Genomic DNA, 18,806 nt, shown 5'->3' on the forward strand with positions numbered 1-18,806 from the left:
TTAGTGTTTCATGCAGCTTATAGTGTTTGCATTTACTAAAACCGATGAATCATCTTACCAGAATATTTATTTAAGCAGAATATCCATTCCCCAACCATGTCAGAAAACAGAATATTTACTATACCTGGTAATCCAGCATGCAGAAGCTTGGGAAAAACTGACAAATTCTGGATTCAAAAAAATAGGGAAAAATCCAGAATATGGGTAGTTCTTTGTGGCTGTTATCTAATGGATCACAAAAAAAGAGAAAAGAAAATAAGAAACTGATATTAAAGAAAAAAATAAAGTAGAAAGCTGTTACTGAAAATATATGGTATTGGGAGAAATTGTAATCCTTCAATACATTTAAATCATACAAACGAAGAGATGATTTACCAGGGTACCATTTACAACTTGACCTTTCCCAAAAGTCAATGGAAACATTCTTTTATATCTAAACACAGCTATACATGGTATGTAAAAGTTATCTTTACATGCATATCACTATAGTCCAGGTAAAGGCAAAGATATTACAAAAAAAGTGGGAGATAAAAAATGAGCATCACTTTGAAGCACAAAGGTGGTTGTGATATGGTAGAAGGAAACCTGGACCAAAATGCAGAAGGCCTTAGGTCTGAATCTTAGCTCTGCCATAACTCACTATGCCAGCTTTCAGGGTGAATCCATCTTTTCTGAATCATGCAAGATTCTTATGAACAATTTTATCCAAATTAATTTTTATGAGAGACAGGGAACATACCTATTAATTACAGAGCACCTGATACAGGCTAGTACAATGCTAGGTGCTTTCTGTATGTTATCTCCTTAAATAACCCCTGGAGTTAGGTGTTAATATAGTAATCTCATTTCACAGATGCGGAGACTGAAGCTGCAAAATTTAAGCAATTTGTTCAAATTCATGCAGCTAATAAGCAGCAGAATCAGTTCAAGCTCACAAAGCTTTTTATTGCTTTCCCAACAACAATGACTTTATCCACTCTGATAAGTAGACTTCAGAACCAAAAATAAGTGGAATACTTAGCACTGTGAGTCATGTTTTAAATTTCATTTGCATCCTGTCCCCAAAGCACACTATTTATATAGCACAATTAATGGAGAAGCTTGATCACAAATTCCTGACACTCTTACATTTATCAACTTGCAGGTTGGAAACTGAAAAATGATTATACTGACTAATTAGATAATTACATAAAATACTTTGAAGTCCTAAGCCATTTTAAGCTGAATATCCCCCAGTCATTAACCCACTTCTAAGCTTGGGTATCCATGTGACACTGATAACCACTGTTAGGCGCCTGGACAGCCAACCTTCCCACACAAATCCTGGCACAGTTTAGAGCTGTGGACCAGAGGCTGGGTGCCTTCCTAGAGTTCTGGGCAAGACTTTTGGAAGAGGAAATGTAAGGTCTAAGCGGGCAGAGATAAGTGTCTGTCTTGTTCACCCTTCCATTCCCAGCACCTAAACAGTACCTGGTACATAGTGGCCATTCAGGAAATATTTACTGAAGAAATGCCAACAGTTCACTGCTATTCTTCATAATGTCCCCTTATGCCCACCAAAAACAAATACTTTACCTATGAGCCATTTTTAAAACACATGATTAGAATAACACGAAGTGTATCATGACGATAAAGTTATTATCAAATAAGTCTATTTTTTAAAAAAGAAGAGAACGCAAGACATGTATATTTTATCAGTGCTCTGATTCACTGAGCTCTGCTAATATTTGACAGGAAGTATATACATAGATACATGTTTATTTTGCAGTAAGTAATAAATTACACACCTTGGCTTTGACCTTCTTTCCACATAGCAATTAACTTCTTGAATGTAACAGCCAGAGGTTCAACCAAGCCACCAAAAGGAGGATCTGTCACCATAATGACTCCTTCACCTTTATCCTTCTGTAAAAATGTTCTGCATACTTCAAGGGCAGCCTGGAACAAACAGAAATTCATTTCTAAATTAGGACTAAAGGGAGGTACTTCATCCTATTGGGAGGAGAATGCATTAGGCTCAGTCTCGCTCTTCGGAGTGAACTTCACCCACCCTGCCACCCCAGAGTCCCTCAGTGACATCCTGAAGCCTCTCTCGTTCAGCCCCCGTAAGATTTTATCTTTGGGTTCCTTGATAAGTGGGTTTTTAAAATTGCAAATTCAAACACCATCACTATCAGAGGACTACACATTCAAATGGTTAAATTAAAAAACTAAATTTAGTAACCTAAAAGAGAGAAACTCATTACCCATGAGGACTATCTAAAATGCTAAATTCAATTGAACAAACAGAAGCAAGGACTGTGCTAAACACTGGAGACACAAAGACGAATAAGACATATTTTTTCCTGTCTGGTTTGTCCACCACCATAAGTTCAGGTTAATGAGAGCCAAATTACCAGTTAAACATGCACATGTTTTTGAGTGCCAGGTAAATGACAGGCACATTTGAACATGCAAAGTAAATAAATGAAAGCTCACAAATAAAGCTTATCCAGGCCATGAAACCATGCCATTAACACATTTTCCCAGCAAGCTGACGTGTTTTTAGTGATTGCAAAGTTAACATTAAAAACTGTCTAGGATATTTATCACTTCTTTGCTTTGGGAGAAGTCAGTAAGAGACAGACCTGTAATATTAGCTCTAATCTACTGACTTTGTAGTTGCTTTCAAGTACTTATCTATAAAAGCAAATCAACACAGTATACAAAATGGCAGAAGATTTGAAAGCTTAATGGCATTTAAACTTTAATAAACCTATATGTACTTTATAATAAAATATATATTGCTTTACTACTAAATCAACTTAGAAGACCCAACTGATGAAAGGAAAAAAATCACAACATCCTAATCCCTTTTCTCTAGTAAAGTCTTTATTAACTTCCTCCTGAAAGTCCTACAGCAAAGGATGGTGTCAAGAAGGTTAATCATTTTTCAAGTGCTGCCTGGCACTTCCTTAACCTGCCTACACGAACAAGGACTAAAAGTACAGATGATGTCACTGAGAAACTTCAAATTCCTTAGAGTAAACCAGCTATACTCCAATACAAATTTTAAAATAAATAAATTAAAACCCCTTAGAGTTAAAAGTAGAAAAAAGAAAATCAGTGAACGAGGCCTGAACTCTTAACCAAATTAAAAAAGAAATTAAAGAATATCTTCCCAGGTAAGAATCAATGGTGGGATGTCCCGTTCTAGGTTGCTGAGGGTCCTAATGTTGACCACCTACGGGAAACAGACACTTGCTTACGCCACCAAGGTTGACTTAACTCTGTTCTTCATCTCAGTCATCAATAAAAAAGTGCTCGGCATTTTAAACAGCCACTCTCTGTACACACTTTAACCACCTTACCAATAAGGCGTATGACATTTTTTATTACCCAAAAGACTATATTATTTGCTATGAAAAAACTCCTGTGCAGAAAACTCCTACTTTTTAATCCCATGAACTGTGAAGAGCTTCTGTGCAGTGGCAGAGGCTTAGATCCTCAAAGGCACATGGTACCTCAAAGGCTTATATGCCTTCACAGACAGACACCTAGTAGACACTTAAATGCTTTGGTGATTGATTAGTAGATGGTAATCTCTACTGAAAACCCTGCCTCCGTAAGTAGGTAGAAAAAGGGGAGACAGTAAAATCATTAAACAATAGTTTTCTGTAGGTCATTCTCTACAGTTGCAGTGCCATTTAGTGGCTGCTCCTAAAATACAGAGAAAGGAGAGCCTGAACTGGATGACTGTTTTCTTCTGTGAAACAGAACATGGAGCTCAGTCTTGGCAGCTTATTCCAACTGTTATTCTAGAAACTTGTAAGGTAATTCTATAAACTCTCAATAAAAGTTACATAGAATTTCCTAGAAAAGGCTACTTACATGTTACTTTCTTAAGATATATGAAATTGCTAGCCAACTCTTTGGTATGTAAATGTAATTTTACTCTTGTCTTTATTGTTCAAATTAAAAAGCAAAATCATGGTCTGGTATTAAAAACAAATAAACAAATACCTGACCCACTACTGCAGCATCAAGCAGTAATATGAACTCAGTTCCTTCCTCAGCTGTGTCACCAGTGCTGACAACCCCCCTGAGCTCAAAGCCCCACAGTTTCAAGAGACCACACTGGACACTTGCACGTCGATGTCGTGCCAGCCCCACAAACTCAACATTTCCAAACGTCGCTTCCACAGTTCCCTACTCTCTGTTTTGAAGAATGGAAGATGAATCCAGGTCACGGCCCCATGTCATCTTTTTTTTTTTTTTTGTGGTACGCGGGCCTCTCACTGTTGTGGCCTCTCTCGTTGCGGAGCACAGGCTCCGGACACACAGGCTCAGCGGCCATGGCTCACGGGCCCAGCCGCTCCATGGCATGTGGGATCTTCCCAGACCGGGGCACGAACCCGTTGTCCCCTGCATCGGCAGGTGGACTCTCAACCACTGTGCCACCAGGGAAGCCCCCCATGTCATCTTTGACTTCACCCCCGGTACACTTATCACCACGTCTTCTTTTTTTTTCTTTTTTTAATTGAGGTATAACTGACGTATAACGTTGTATTAGTTTCAGGTGTACACAGAGTAATTACACCAAGTCTTCTGGTTTCCATATGGGAAATGCCTTCAGAATCCACTTCTTTCCTCTCTTTTCCCCACTGTCACTGTCCGAGGTGAGAAGCCCCTCTTCATCTTCTGTCAAGCGGTCTTTCAATTCCTCATTCTCCTTCATGCTCATCGAATCAGTTCTCAAATTCTAATGCTTATCAACCACACAAGCGCTTTGGGAAACAGTGAAGTCTAATTCTAACTGTTACTTACTTCACTACTTAGTTTTCATAGCTTTCACGGCTGAAAAATATGTATCCCCAGGCTAAACGGATTCTGATGGAAGGAGTACATCACTGGCTATACTTACTAAATCTCATTTTTCAATAAGTCTCATTTTTTCAATCCCAACCAACAATTTAGAATCTATTTTCATTTCCTGAATGCTTAGTTTTTTAGTCTTGCTTGGTTTTCATTCTATCATTAGCTAGTATCTTAAAGCACAATATATACTTAAAACATGACTCACAATTCTTTAAAAATTGATATATACCCATCACATATATGTATGGATATGCTTCAAGCAGTCTTGATAGTTTCAAACATTTTTGACCAACCTCCTGTCAGGTGTGATTACTTGGTTGGTTATAGATTTTATTTTGTAATGGGACTGACAAAGAGCTCAAATTAGGAGTAGAAATACCAGCTCTGCTATGTTGTTTATTCACAATGATGTTATTAACATCATATTGAAAGAAGATTTTTTTAAACCACTCTCCCTTTTTTATAAGGTTATTTTTTTTTTAGAGTAGTTTTAGGTTTACACCAAAATTGAGAGGAAGGTACAGCGATATCCCACATACCCCCTGCCCCACACATGGATAACCGCTCCCACTATCAACAGCACCCACCAGAGTGGGACATTTGTTAGAAGTGATGAACCTAAACTGACACATTATCACCCAGAGTTCATAGATTGGAGTTAACTCTTGACACTGTCTATTTTTTAAGGATTAGTTTAATAAAACCATAAATCCCCTTAACTGGGACATGAAATTTATCAGGAAGGCAGACAGCAAACAACTAACTACAGAATTATTTAATTACAGCATCATAAATCTACAAAGGAGAACCTGACCTTGTCTGAGGGCCAGGGGAGGCTAAAGAAAGTGACTTGGAACAGGGTTCTGAAGGATGAGGTGACATTAACAAGGCAAAGAGAGAGTAGAAGGTGGAGGGAACAGCATGGGCAAAAGCTCCTGTGGTGGAAAGGTCAGTTTGAGATGAAGGTCATATGTCCTGAACATGAACAGCAAAGCAGGAACAGGGAGAGGACAGGCTGGAGAGTGGCAGGGGTCAGATCACAAACAGCTACGTGAGTCTTGGTGAGAAAGTCGCTCTTCACCCAAGAAGCAGTGAAAAGTCATGAAAGATGAATAACATGATCACCTCTAGGTGCTCAATACACACTCAGTGAATGAACAAAAATAAATATCAATGAATGGTAGAAAAGCCACCATTTGCTCTTGAGGGACCCTAGAAAAATAATGAAGAAAATACAATAAAAGAAAGAGATAATTGTCATAATTCTTACCTTTCCATCAAAGAAGTGATGGTTAAACATGTTATAATGGCAAAAACTATCTTCCATATAAAACTGTGAATACCTGTAAGATAATTTGTTTATTACTGCAGTTACTTGTCTGGTCATAGTTATACATAAATAAATAAATAAATGTAAACTAAATTTTAAAACTATGAAATCACACCTTTAATAAAATCAATTTCATCATCCTTTAGTCTTTTGAAATAAAGAATACTTTCCCAAAATCTCAAGAAGTCAGCAACAGAGGATGAATAACAAACTTAAATTATGGTCCCAAGTTTAATAAACCAGTGGCGAAACTACAGAACACTCATATATAAAAAACACATATAATCTTCTGGTTCCTACGGACCAGAAGATTCTACATAAATAATCATGTCCCTGATAGATTATTATGCAACTTAAGCTTGAGATGGGCTGGCAATTAAAATACATCTCTCCTAGTTAATAATTTTAAGGAAAATACTGAATCAACATTTCTTCTCAACAGCTGTTAATTATTTTCTTCCGTGGTTAACAAAAAAAGGTATTTAATACAGAGTTTTTCTTGTCTATTGTGAATTAGCTTAATAAAATATGCTTCTCAATATGTTAGAGAAAAGAAGTACGCACATTTCATATATACTGAATTAGTGCCAGGAAAGAGGATATTTATTTACTGATTGAATCATTTCATTCTTCTAACATACTACTTTAAAATGCAGTCAGTAATGAATGAGAGTACCAGCTTCGGGTATTAACATTTTATAAATTTTCGCTAATTTACTAGCCAAAATTCATACCACATCATGGCTTAAATTTGCATTTATTTGACTTCTTACAAAACTGAGTTTTCTTTATTCCTTAATTTTATTTGTACTGCCTAGGTCTGTTTTTCCCATTTATGTCTATGGGCCTTAATGTCTTTCTTGCTGATTTCTGAGTTTTTTTTTGTATAATATAGAAACCTCTTTTACCTCAATAGGATTTTGAACTTCCACAGTTTTGTCATAAACAATTCACATATGAACCACACCATCCTTCTACAGAATTCATAACCTAGTAGAAAGACTGAGAAAAAATCAGGGACACATCCTTACTTACACAGCTTCTTTAACCAAATCACGATACGGCGCTTCTTTGCTTCTACTTCTACTCAAAGTTATTTATGACCATCTATAACTGATCACCAACCATGCTGAGTATTTAATACAATGGACAAGCCTAGTTTATCCTCTTCCTATTACACTGAGGCTAAGAGTACAGCTGTACAGTCGGGTGGTCTGGTTTCAAACTCTGGGTCTCTCACTTACTAGCTGTGTAATCTTAGTAAGTTATTTAACCTATCTGAGCCCCAATTTCTTCATCTACAAAATAGGAAAATAGTTTCTATAATACTTCATAGGACTTGGTAAGAATAAATAAGATAATGTATGTAAAGTGTTGAATACAATGCCAGTTACACAGCATATACTGAAATGTCAGGTATCATTATTTTAATAAATACCAGCTATAAAGATGTATGTCTCAGTGACTCCAATGTTAGGGAATTACGTTTATGCCCAATCAAGATATCTCCTCCTATAATTTAAATCCGTTTCTTGTTATTCTGTGGAGATGGAAGAGCAGCTGTTCGCCATTCTCAGTACAATATCCTTTAATATCACTTAAGATACTGTTAGTACATCTGATGATTTCATAAAACAAATTTGCACTGAAGAAATAAACAGAAGGTTTGAATAACTGAAAAATATTTAAACTATATACTGTAACCCAAGGAACATTCCAAAACACTGTGGGACAATGTAAATTACCATTAATAAACAAATGTCTTCCTCTTTAACCAAATCCCAAATAGCTGATAATATAGCTATATCAGTTACTTAATTTACACCTATATATTAATACTAGTACAGCTGTGGATCAACCATCATTTGAGAGTGTTCTTCGCTCTTGCATTGCTTTGTGTGAGCAAGGGAAAATACAATCTCTTTTTAAATATATTTCTACCACCCTCCATTTATTTTCATTGCTTCATGATGCAATAGTCATTTTTTAAAACTAAAAAAAAATTTTATTTACATAAAATTCACATAGCACACTCATCCAAAATGTTCTGGGCAGCAGTGGGCAGAGCCAGAGAGAGAAAAAAGCCAAGATTTCAGCTCTAAGTTTCCATCAAACACAAACAAGGAAGCATAATTATTCATATTTTAAATTATGAAAACTCACTCAATATCACCCTCTTAGAATGAAATTGGCCACAAAGAATTATTCTCTCCATTGAATAAGGCAAACAAAACCAATCAGAAATGCATGCACTTGAAAACTGCTCAAAAGGACATTCATTTAATTTGGCCATTCATTCTCTTTAAATCAGTCAGTTACCAAGTATGAAACATGTTCTACACAAAGGAAATGTAATCAAGAGCTGAATAAAACTAGTTCATGAAATAAGCCTAAAAAATACATTTTTTTGATACAACTTTATTTGGATGATAGTTTGCCAAACAGTGTTTCATATCTTTCATGCTAAAATTAGAGCATATAGAAATCCATCTTAGCAAATGTTAACTTCATATCTTAGACCCCAAGAAAAGGACATTTACCGCACATTTACATGCAGCCCTGGAGTTGAGGCAGTTCTCTGCAGCCTTGCACAGACCTTACGTAGGGCAACAACAAGCCAAAGTCAAAGTGCCAGAAGGAACTATTCAGTACCACTTTATACCACAAAGGAATGTTTCCCTGATTTAACTGTGGTCCTTGTGAGAAATCTGAGCCAACCCCACACTCCATCATAGTGTAAATACAGGCAACAGGCTGAGTTCATTCTGGCTACAAACATATGTCAATAAACCAGCTCTATCTTAGCACCCAATGTTGACCTTTTACAGAACTGACTCAGAAACAGAGTAGCTATCAAGGAAGCTATGCTAGGATACCACAGTACTATACCTTCAGCTTTTGTCTGCAACACACACACACAGGTTTACAGACACAAAGAAAAAAAGCATCTGTGTATTCCACAGGTTATAAAACAACTTTATCCACATCCCCTACTCCCTATTCTGACCAGGGGATTTGAACTACAGGCTCAAGAAAGGTAAAACTTCAAGGCATGGCATTTAAGGCAAAAGAGTTAAAGGGCCATATAAATCTTTCAAATTAAAAGTACATCAGGTAAGATGCAAAGAGTTCTGGAAAATGTGTACAACGATATGAATGTACTTCACTTACTTAACACTACTGAACTATACACTTAAAAAATGTTTAACATGGTAAATTTTATATTTACTATGTGTACTTTATTGTAATTTTTTTAAGAACAAGTAAACAGGGCAGTAGCAATGAACAACGGATAATAAAATTTTAAAAAACAATTTATTTACAATAGCAACAAAAAGAATAAAGTGTTTAGGAACAAATTTAACAAAAGAAGTACAAGTCTTGCACACTGAAAACTACAAAATATTGTTTAAAGAACTTAAAGAATATCTAAATAAATGGAAAGACATCTCATATTCATGAACCAGAACCCTTAATATTAAGATGAAAATACCCCTCAAATTGATCTATAAATTCAATTCAATCCCTATAAAAAGGCCAGTTGGCTTTTTTGTAGAAACTGAGAAGGTAATTCTAAAATTCATATAGAAGTGCAAGGAACCCACAATAGCCAAAGCAATCTTGAAAGAGAATTAAGTTGAAAGACTCACACTTTGCAATTTCAAAACTCAGTACAAAGCAACAATAATGAAGATAGTGTGGGACTGGCATAACGACAGACATAGATCAATGGAATAGAATTTAGAGTCTACAAATAAATCCATACATTTATGGTCGTTTGGTTTTCAATAAGGTTCCAAGACCATTCAATGGGAAAAGAATAATCATTTTAACAAATGGTGCCAAGGCAACTGGATATCCACATGCAAAGCATAAAGTTAGACCCCTACCTCATACCATATATAAAAATTACTCAAAAGAAATCAATGACCTAAATATAAGAGCTAAAATTAAAAACTCTTAGAAGAAAACAAGTGTAAATATTCATGACTTTGGATTAGGCAATAGTTTCTTGGTATGACACCTAAAACACAAGCAACCAAAGAAAACAGAATGATTGGACTCCATCAAAAGTGAAAAAACACAAAGAACAGGAGAAAATATTTACGAATCATATATCTGATAGGGGTCTAGTATCCAGAATATATTGAGAACTCTTTCAATTCAACAATAAGACAAATAACCAATTTTAAAAATGGGCAAAGGACTGAATAGACATTTCTCCAAAAAGATAAACAATTGGCCATAAGCACATGAAAAGATGCTCAACAACATTAGCCACCAATAAAATGCAAAACAAACCACAATGAGACACTACTTCAAAAAGACAGAGAATAACAAGTGTTGACAAAGATGTGGAGAAATTGGAACTCTCATACATTGCTGTTGGTAAACTAAAACAGTGCAGTCACCTTGGAAAACAGTTTGGGAGTCCCTCAAAAAGTTAAACATAGAATCACCACATGACCAAGCAATTCTACTCCTAGGTATATTTATGGCCTCAGTTGTGTCCCCTCAACTAATTCATATGCTGAAGCACTGATCCCTCAGTCTCTCAAAAGGTAACTATATTTGGAGAGAGGGCCCTTAAAGAGGTAATTAAATTAATTTTTAAGCATTTATCTTTCAAAAATTTTTTTAATTGAAATATGATTGATGTACAATGTTATGTTAATTTCAGGTGTACTAAGAGGTGACTAAGTTAAAAGGAGGTCATTAGGGTGGGCCCCAATGCATATGACTGGTATCTTTATAAGAAGAGGAAATCTGGACACATAAAGAGATACCAGGGATGTGCACACACACAGGAAAGACCATGTGATGACACAGAAGGCAGCTATCCGCAAGCCAAGGAGAGAGATCTCAGAAGAAACCAAACCTGGGACTTCCCTGGTGGCGCAGTGGTTAAGAATCCACCTGCCAATGCAGGGGACACAGGTTCGAGCCCTGGTCTGGGAAGATCCCACATGCCATGGAGCAACTAAGCCCATGCGCCACAACTACTGAGCCTGTACTCTAGAGCTTGCGAGCCACAACTACTGAGGCCGTGTGCCACAACTACTGAAGCCTGCACACCTACAGCCCGTGCTCTGCAACAAGTGAAGCCACTGCAATGAGAAGCCCGTGCACCACAACGAAGAGTAGCCCCTGCTCTCCACAACTAGAGAAAGCCCGCGCACAGCAACGAAGACCCAACACAGCCAAAAATAAATAAATAAATAATAAAATAAATTTTAAAAAAAAAGAAGAAACCAAACCTACTGACACCCTGATCTTCGACTTCTAGCCTCCAAAACTGTGGGAAATTTCTATTGTTTAACCCACCCAGTCCGTGGTATTTTGTTATGGCAGCCCTAGCAAATTAATACAATACCCAAGAGAGATGAAAACGTATGTGCTGCTGACAACTGACATATATTGTCTTGAATAATTCAGTTGTGGACATCTTTTTTTTTGTCTTTTTTTGGTCTTTCTAGTACCTATATCTCCCCTTGTTTCAGTCAAACGTCTATTTCCTATGGAGAACCCACTCCATAGCGCTCTATCTGCCAGGCCACAGTGATGATTCTGGAATGGCTATGTAACCCCAGGCAAGGTAGGCAGAGTACTCACTGGAGTTTTGCTGCTGGAGCTCTTGGGAAAGATTCTTTTTCTACTGGGCAGTTCAGCTGAGACTATGTAAGTTTAAAGCTGCTGCCCACCAAAGTCCTTGGCAGAATGAAGGAAGCTGTCTGAAGAATAAGGCCAGTACAGACAGAAACACAGAATGAGAGGTAGAGAGAGAGAAAGACAGAGCTCTAAAAAATTGTGAGGCCCAGGATCTCAACTGGACTGAAGCCTGTTATACCCTAGACTCCAGCAGTGTAAGCCAATACATTCCCAGTGACATAAATGGATTTCTGGGACTCTAAAGAAAGAAAGATTCCTGACTAATATGAATGCCTGACTCTAAATACATGAATAACCTGGAAACCAGTTATTAACGCATTTGAAAACTATTGTGGAACAAAGCAGGGGGATAGGTGGAAAAAGGGCAACCTAGAAGGATGACCAGAGAGAAATATAGGCTATATAAGAAAGGCTTATATACACTTCCAAAAGCAAAGTTATTTCCAGAGGATAATTTAATTTTGGGGGCCAGACTGACTGGGTTTGAATCCTGAGCTGGACATTTATAAACTGTGACTTTGGTCAAGTTATTTAATTTCTTTGTACCTCAGTTTTCTATTCTGAGGAAAAGGAGAATGTTAATAGTATCTGCCTTATAGGTCTGTTGTGAGGATCAAAGGATTTAGAATAGGGTTTGACAAGTGACAAGTACTCACTAAATACTAGTTATTGTTAATATTGTTATTATAAGACCTCAAAAGTTAAATTTCTACCTTTAAAATAATACATTTATAATAATTTAACAATAATACTTTAGGAAAGAAACACGGTAGTTAAAAAAGAAATTGAGATATTCATACAATGGGATATTATACAACCATAAAAGGAAGTACAGTTATATGCTATGACATGGAGGAATTTTGAAAACATTATGCTAAAGTGAAAGAGGCCAGACATAAAGGTCACACATTGTATGATTCCATTTATATAAAACATCCAGAATAGACAAATCCATGGAGACAGAAAGCAGATTAATGGTTATTAGGGGAAGTAAGGAGTTTCTTTGTAGTGTGATTAAAAATGTTCTGGAATCATGGGTGATGGCTGCAAAACCTAGTGAATATACCAAAAACTGCTGAAATACACACTTTAAAATGGTAAATTTTAGTGAATTATAACTCAACTTAAAAAAAGAATTTGAGTTTAAGAAGAAGTCCATATTATCACTTATGGAATTCCATTTTCCCGAGGATTACTCACATCAAGCAGGTATTTGTAAAGTGTGTGCTAGTCCTGTTAATATGGGATGAGGGTTACAGAAAGTGTGGGTTATTTCTGAGAAACATATGTGCTTATATTAGATAACCTAAAGTTGACTTGGAAGTCTAAAGAAAAATAAATAACGAAAGCTGTACATTTTATTGTGACTTTCTACACTTTAAAAATCTGTCTGCCTGTTTTTAGGGAGAAAAAGCATATGTAATTTCATAGAGAACCTGAGTAATAATACTAGAGAGAATCCAGCAAATGCTGGAATATTGGCCAAATAGACTCTATCAGATTAAATAAAAAGAAACTCAAAGCCCGATTCCTTCAATACACTCAAGAACAAGTAAAATATACTGAGAACACGGTGTCTTACAGACTCACCATGAACTCCTGGAAATCAAACAATTACAGACACTAGGAAGAGTACTTCAAGTTTACAGAATCAGAGAGTCTGAGGATGGACACATTTGCCATCCTGTGTTGTAAATCAAACGTCTGTATCTTCTCAATTACCACCAGAGGGGGGACTCAAGATGTGGTCCACTGTCTCACCTGTTTGTTCCAACACATCAGGTGCCATTTAATTCTGACCCTCTCCCACAAAGCTTATCTGTTTGTTTATCCTCTGCCTCGGGACTTTTCTATTTCCTAGTTAGCGCTCCCTTCACTTCAGGTCATGTCCAGTGAAAGACAGTATGCATATCATCCAGTAAAAATATTAAAATACATGTCTTATCCCACTTAAAACATCATGATGAAACAAAATTCTGGAGGAAATTTGGAATTACCCTTGAAAAATAAGTATATTAGAAGAAATTTCACTCAATTGAAATGTATCTCTAAATTATAAGCCAAAGACAACTAGACATATTCACAGAGAAAATTTAGGAAACACACTAGCAAAAGGAGAAATCTACCACCTCCCTGTTTGAAATATGGAAGATTACATGTTGAGTCTATATGACTAAAATGATACCTTATAAGCAATCACTACTTCTAAATGTTAAGTAAAGGATTGTAACAGGATTAATAAGACGAAAACATTAAAAAGAAACAGAACACAATGAAGGAGAATAAATATTATACTTTGTAAACCTACCGAAAATCAATATCCAATAAAAGGCTTTTAATGTTAGACTTCTTGTCACCTGATGCTTTCAACCTGATCAGCTCATGCAACCTAAAGCAATTAGTGAAAGCAAATTTAATAAGAAATTACAAATGCCACAGATAACAAGAAAACAAAAAACCCATCAATGTTCTCCTGATATTTCTAATATTTCAGTGAAACACTGAAGAAAATTTGGCAAGTATAAGCAAGGTGTAAATTTCACAAATATTTTTAAAACAGTGGATGGATCTCATCTGAAACAGAAAACTCTAAAATAATAAATAACTTAAGAATCAAATCAGAAAGAATCTCCTATCATGTACCAGAAATCTACAAAGATTTCTCTCAAATGGAATAAAGATTACAAACTCCTCAGAGAGGGACCATGCTTTATATTTCCTTTGTACACTTGAAGCTTCATGTCGTAACCTGCACATAGTATTGGGTTGGACAAAAAGTTCATTTGGGTTTTCCACATCTTACGGAAAAACCTGAACGAACTTTTTGGCCAACCCAATAAATAACTACTTAATAAATTTTCTTACAGTTTAAATAGTGGTGATGGGAGAATGTTTAAAATACCATATAACATACCTCGGTGTCCCGACACACAGTACTCTTCTGAACCCAAGGGTAGAGAGTAGGTCTACCAAGAACAGACAGCTCCTGTCAGCAAACAAATACTGGGCGTTTGTCTTCTTGTTTTCCAGTGGATAAAGGAGTTGACTGGGCCTTTTTAGCTGGGTGATAGAAATATCACCCACTATCTGATGCTTGCGATGCTTTTCCTCATCATCTGGCAACAGCAACTGCTGACATCTTTGACAAAACTTTCTCTGAGACAAGGGCAACTCAATAAACTTCAAGTACCTTCAAGACACAACAAAACACAAAGGAATACATTTTAAGTTTGTTGCTTTAAAGACAATTGATTTTCTCCAGGTTTAACATGCAAAAAGTATTATTACTTCCTAAAGAGTACTGCATGAAGAAGCAAAGGTACGAAACAATCTGTGGACTGTTGGCTAGGATTTATGTCTGGCTGCATACCTACAAAGTGGAAAAGAATCAGCGATTTCTTAAAAATTGAGATGCTCCAATTTAGTCACTGGCTGAAGATCAATATCCATTTAAAATGTGAATATAATATATTATTCAAACAACCTAGTAGTAACGGAGACTACTATCACCTTTAAATTTATTGACAAATCCATGTGTTCTAACTTGGAGGTGTTAAACAGTCTGGCTCAGTAAGACAGTCATTTTCAAATGAGAAATTAAGATCATTCTTCAATTTCTTATGGCATACATAGCAAGAAAAATTACCTCCTAAAAGAAAAAATGTTCCCACAAAGTTCCTCTACTCTTAGCAGTACTGATGGAGGCAGTTCTGAGAAGCTCACCCCAAAGCAGCAAAACAATAATCAAAGCCTTAAGAAATACGATACCAGATAGCCTATTTGATCCCTTTCAAGTCATCTTTATATCTGATTTCAAAGCCACTACTTTGGGTTTTATCCCCCCTCTTTCCATTTTATTACTGATGATTAAACAGAGAAGACAATCACAGTACGTTTTTAAAACTGCTGATTTTGTATATGCAATCCAGCTAAGAATTCACAGTAAGATGGACTTCCCTGGTGGCGCAGTGGTTAAGAATCCGCCTGCCAATGCAGGGGACATGGCTTCAAGCCCTGGTCCAGGAAGATCCCACATGCTGTGGAGCAACCAAGTCCATGCACCACAACTACTGAGCCTGTGCTCTAGAGCTCGCGAGCCACAACTACTGAGCCCGTGTGCCACAACTACTGAAGCCCGCGCGCCTAGAGCCCCTGCTTCGCAACAAGAGAAGCCCCTGCAATGAGAAGCCCGTGCGCCACAACAAAGAGTAGCCCCCGCTCACCACAACTAGAGAAAGCCCGCTCACAACAATGAAGACCCAAAGCAGCCAAAAATAAATAAATAAATTTTAAAAAATTTAAAAAAAGAAAGCAGAATAAGAAAACAAAAGAAAAATAAGTAAGATTATCATGGCTCATAGAGGGTCAGAAATGTCTAGATCTAAGCATGTCAAATAGTGCACTAAAGAATTCTTAGAGTTTGAAAACAGTCATATGATTTCAGTTGAACTAAACTCTGAACTGCACTGTAAAAACTGTGAACTTAACATAGAATCAAAGTGGGTATTAAAACTTTCTGTATATAAGCACAGTTTCACTTCAAAGCACCCAAGGCAGTGAGAAATAGGTATTCTGAATGGCAATAGCAAGAAATAAGCTCATCATGCTGGTAATTTGTTTCTATTTCTATGATAACTGTTCTTTTGACAGCTTTATCTATGACTGGAAAGAAAAAGGAGCATGATATTAGAAGGAACATTAATAGTAATTCAAAGTAAGAGTGTCAGTAGAGAAAAGGGCCCCTAAGACATGAGATGCAAGTGGAAGGAACCAGCACCTTCCTTGGCAACAGACACACTGAATTTACTACTATTACCATTCATTAGTAGCTGTTCATTGTTGAAGACTTCCACATTCAGCCACGAAAAAGCAAGAGAGACCAGATTTACCATCCTGGCCCTCAAAAAAATTGATAAAATATATGAAACCACAGTTTTAAGATACTGGACAAAAGAAAAAAGTAGGAAAAAAAAGATATCGGACAACTGGCAGCCCAAACAGCGAACGCCGAGAGAAGGGAAGAGGTGAGTGAGCAGTACAGCTGCTCAGCTTCCTGCCTGTGGAGAGCTGGCTGCACAGGATGGAGGCCCCAAACACAGCACAACAAGTTGATGAGGTAGAGTTTTGAAATCGTGGAGGCCAAGGCAGCTGGATCCACAAGGCAGAGCACTGGATGGTACGCATGGAGTACACGGAAGGCAGACAGCAGACACTGAGCTAGTGCTCCAAGGCCTGCTGAGATTCCCCTCCAGTCTATGCTGAGCACTGATTAGCAGATGCGTGAAAAGACTACCTACCGAGAGAGAGGACTGCTGGAAATGAGCAGGTAGAACAATCACCCAGGGCCCAGAGTGAGAAACCTCTGAATCCACAAGGATGAGGTAGGGCGCTCAGGACATACAGCCTCAGGAGTGGGAAGAAATCAGCCCTACCCCAAGGCTGCTCTGGTCCTCCAAAAGGCTTAAAGATAAGCCTTCAAAAGCAAGGGACTATAAAGGATCAGACAGTAAATATTCTGAGCTTGGCAGGCCATCCATTCTCATCGCTGCAGCACAAAAGCAACCACAAACCTGAACAGAAATGAACAGGCATGGCCAGATTTGGCCTGCAGACTGTCGTTGGCCAACTCCTGCTCAAGAGTATCAAACATTAGCCAAGTAACTTAACTGTATCTTAGAACAAAGCTCAAAAATAGGTAAAGGAATAAAAAATATCCAGTATACAACAAGGTAAAAATCACACTGCCAGCACTGAATCAAATATAACCAGGTATGCAAAGAAACAAGAAAACATGACCCATGATTAGAGAAAAAAACAAAACAAAAAACCAATCAATTCAAACCAACTCAGAAATGACAGAGATAATATAATCAGTAGGCAAAAACACTCAAGCCATTTTATTATAACTATATTCCATATGTTCAAGAAGGTAGAGGAAAGCATGAGCCTAAGGAAAGCCATGGAAAATATAAAAAGACCCAAATCAAACCTATAAAGATTTTTTAATTGTCTGAAATGAAAAATAACCTTGATGTGACTAACAGCAGTTCAGACACTACAGAAGAAAAAAAAACATTGGTGTACTCGAAGGCACAGCCTTAGAAACTATCCAAAATGAACACCAAAGGGCCTAAATACATGAAAATGGACCCCTGAAAGGGGGGAGGGGGAGGAAAATTTTTTGAAAAAAATAATGGTTAAAATTTTATAAAATTACATTCAAAGATCAAAGAAGCTCAGTGAACCCCATGCACAAGAAATGAAGAAAACTATAAGATACATTATAATAAAATTATTTGAAGATCAGTTGATAAAGAGAAAAATCTTAAAAGAAACCAGAGGGAAAAAAGACATGGAAGAACAAAGATAAGAATGATACCAGATTTCTCACTGGAAATTAGAAAACAGTGGAACAATACCAATTCTGTACAAATTCTTCCAAAAAACAGAAAGGAGGGTATAATTCCCACTTCATTTCATTAGGCCAACATTACTCCAATACCAAAACCAGAAAAAAAATTATAAGAAAACTAAACACCAATATACTTCATGAACACAAACTCAAAATTATTAACAAAACTTTAGTCAATCAAAAACACATATATAAAGACGGTAATACATCATGACCAAGTGTAGTTGACCCCAGATATGCAAGGTTGCTTTAATGTCTGAATTCAATCAGTGCAATGCACCATATTAAAAATCAAAAAAATAAAAGATCTCATTAGATGCAGAAAAAAGCCCTTGACAAAAATCAAACATCCATTTGTGATAAAGAATCTCAGAAAACTAGGAATAGAAGGGGACTTCCATAACCTAATATAGGGCATCTAAGAAAAACTTACAGCTAACACCACTGATGAAAGACTGAATGCATTCTTCCTGAGACTGGAATAAAGCAAGGATGTCTACGCTTACCATTTCTACTCAGCACTGACCAGGGATTCTA

General features: G+C 36.8%; 1 protein-coding gene across 3 annotated transcripts in view; it reads right to left on the reverse strand.

The window, feature by feature from the left end:
- ZCCHC4 (zinc finger CCHC-type containing 4) overlaps positions 1-18,806 on the reverse strand; it is a 47,923-nt gene that overhangs the window by 14,739 nt on the left and 14,378 nt on the right. For 2 of the 3 annotated variants that reach the window (XM_029235936.1, XM_029235938.1), the window contains 5 exons: positions 14,772-15,047; positions 14,166-14,246; positions 6,128-6,200; positions 1,788-1,938; positions 125-225 (listed from right to left, as the gene is read on the reverse strand). In XM_029235936.1, the coding sequence (XP_029091769.1) occupies positions 125-225; positions 1,788-1,938; positions 6,128-6,200; positions 14,166-14,246; positions 14,772-15,047 (682 nt within the window). The remainder of the gene's footprint in view (positions 1-124; positions 226-1,787; positions 1,939-6,127; positions 6,201-14,165; positions 14,247-14,771; positions 15,048-18,806) is intronic. The other variant, XM_029235937.1, reaches the window with a different exon arrangement.

The sequence above is a fragment of the Monodon monoceros genome, unplaced genomic scaffold (assembly GCF_005190385.1).
Source record: "Monodon monoceros isolate NGI ecotype Baffin Bay Population unplaced genomic scaffold, NGI_Narwhal_1 Super_Scaffold_20, whole genome shotgun sequence".
NCBI lineage: Eukaryota > Metazoa > Chordata > Mammalia > Artiodactyla > Monodontidae > Monodon > Monodon monoceros.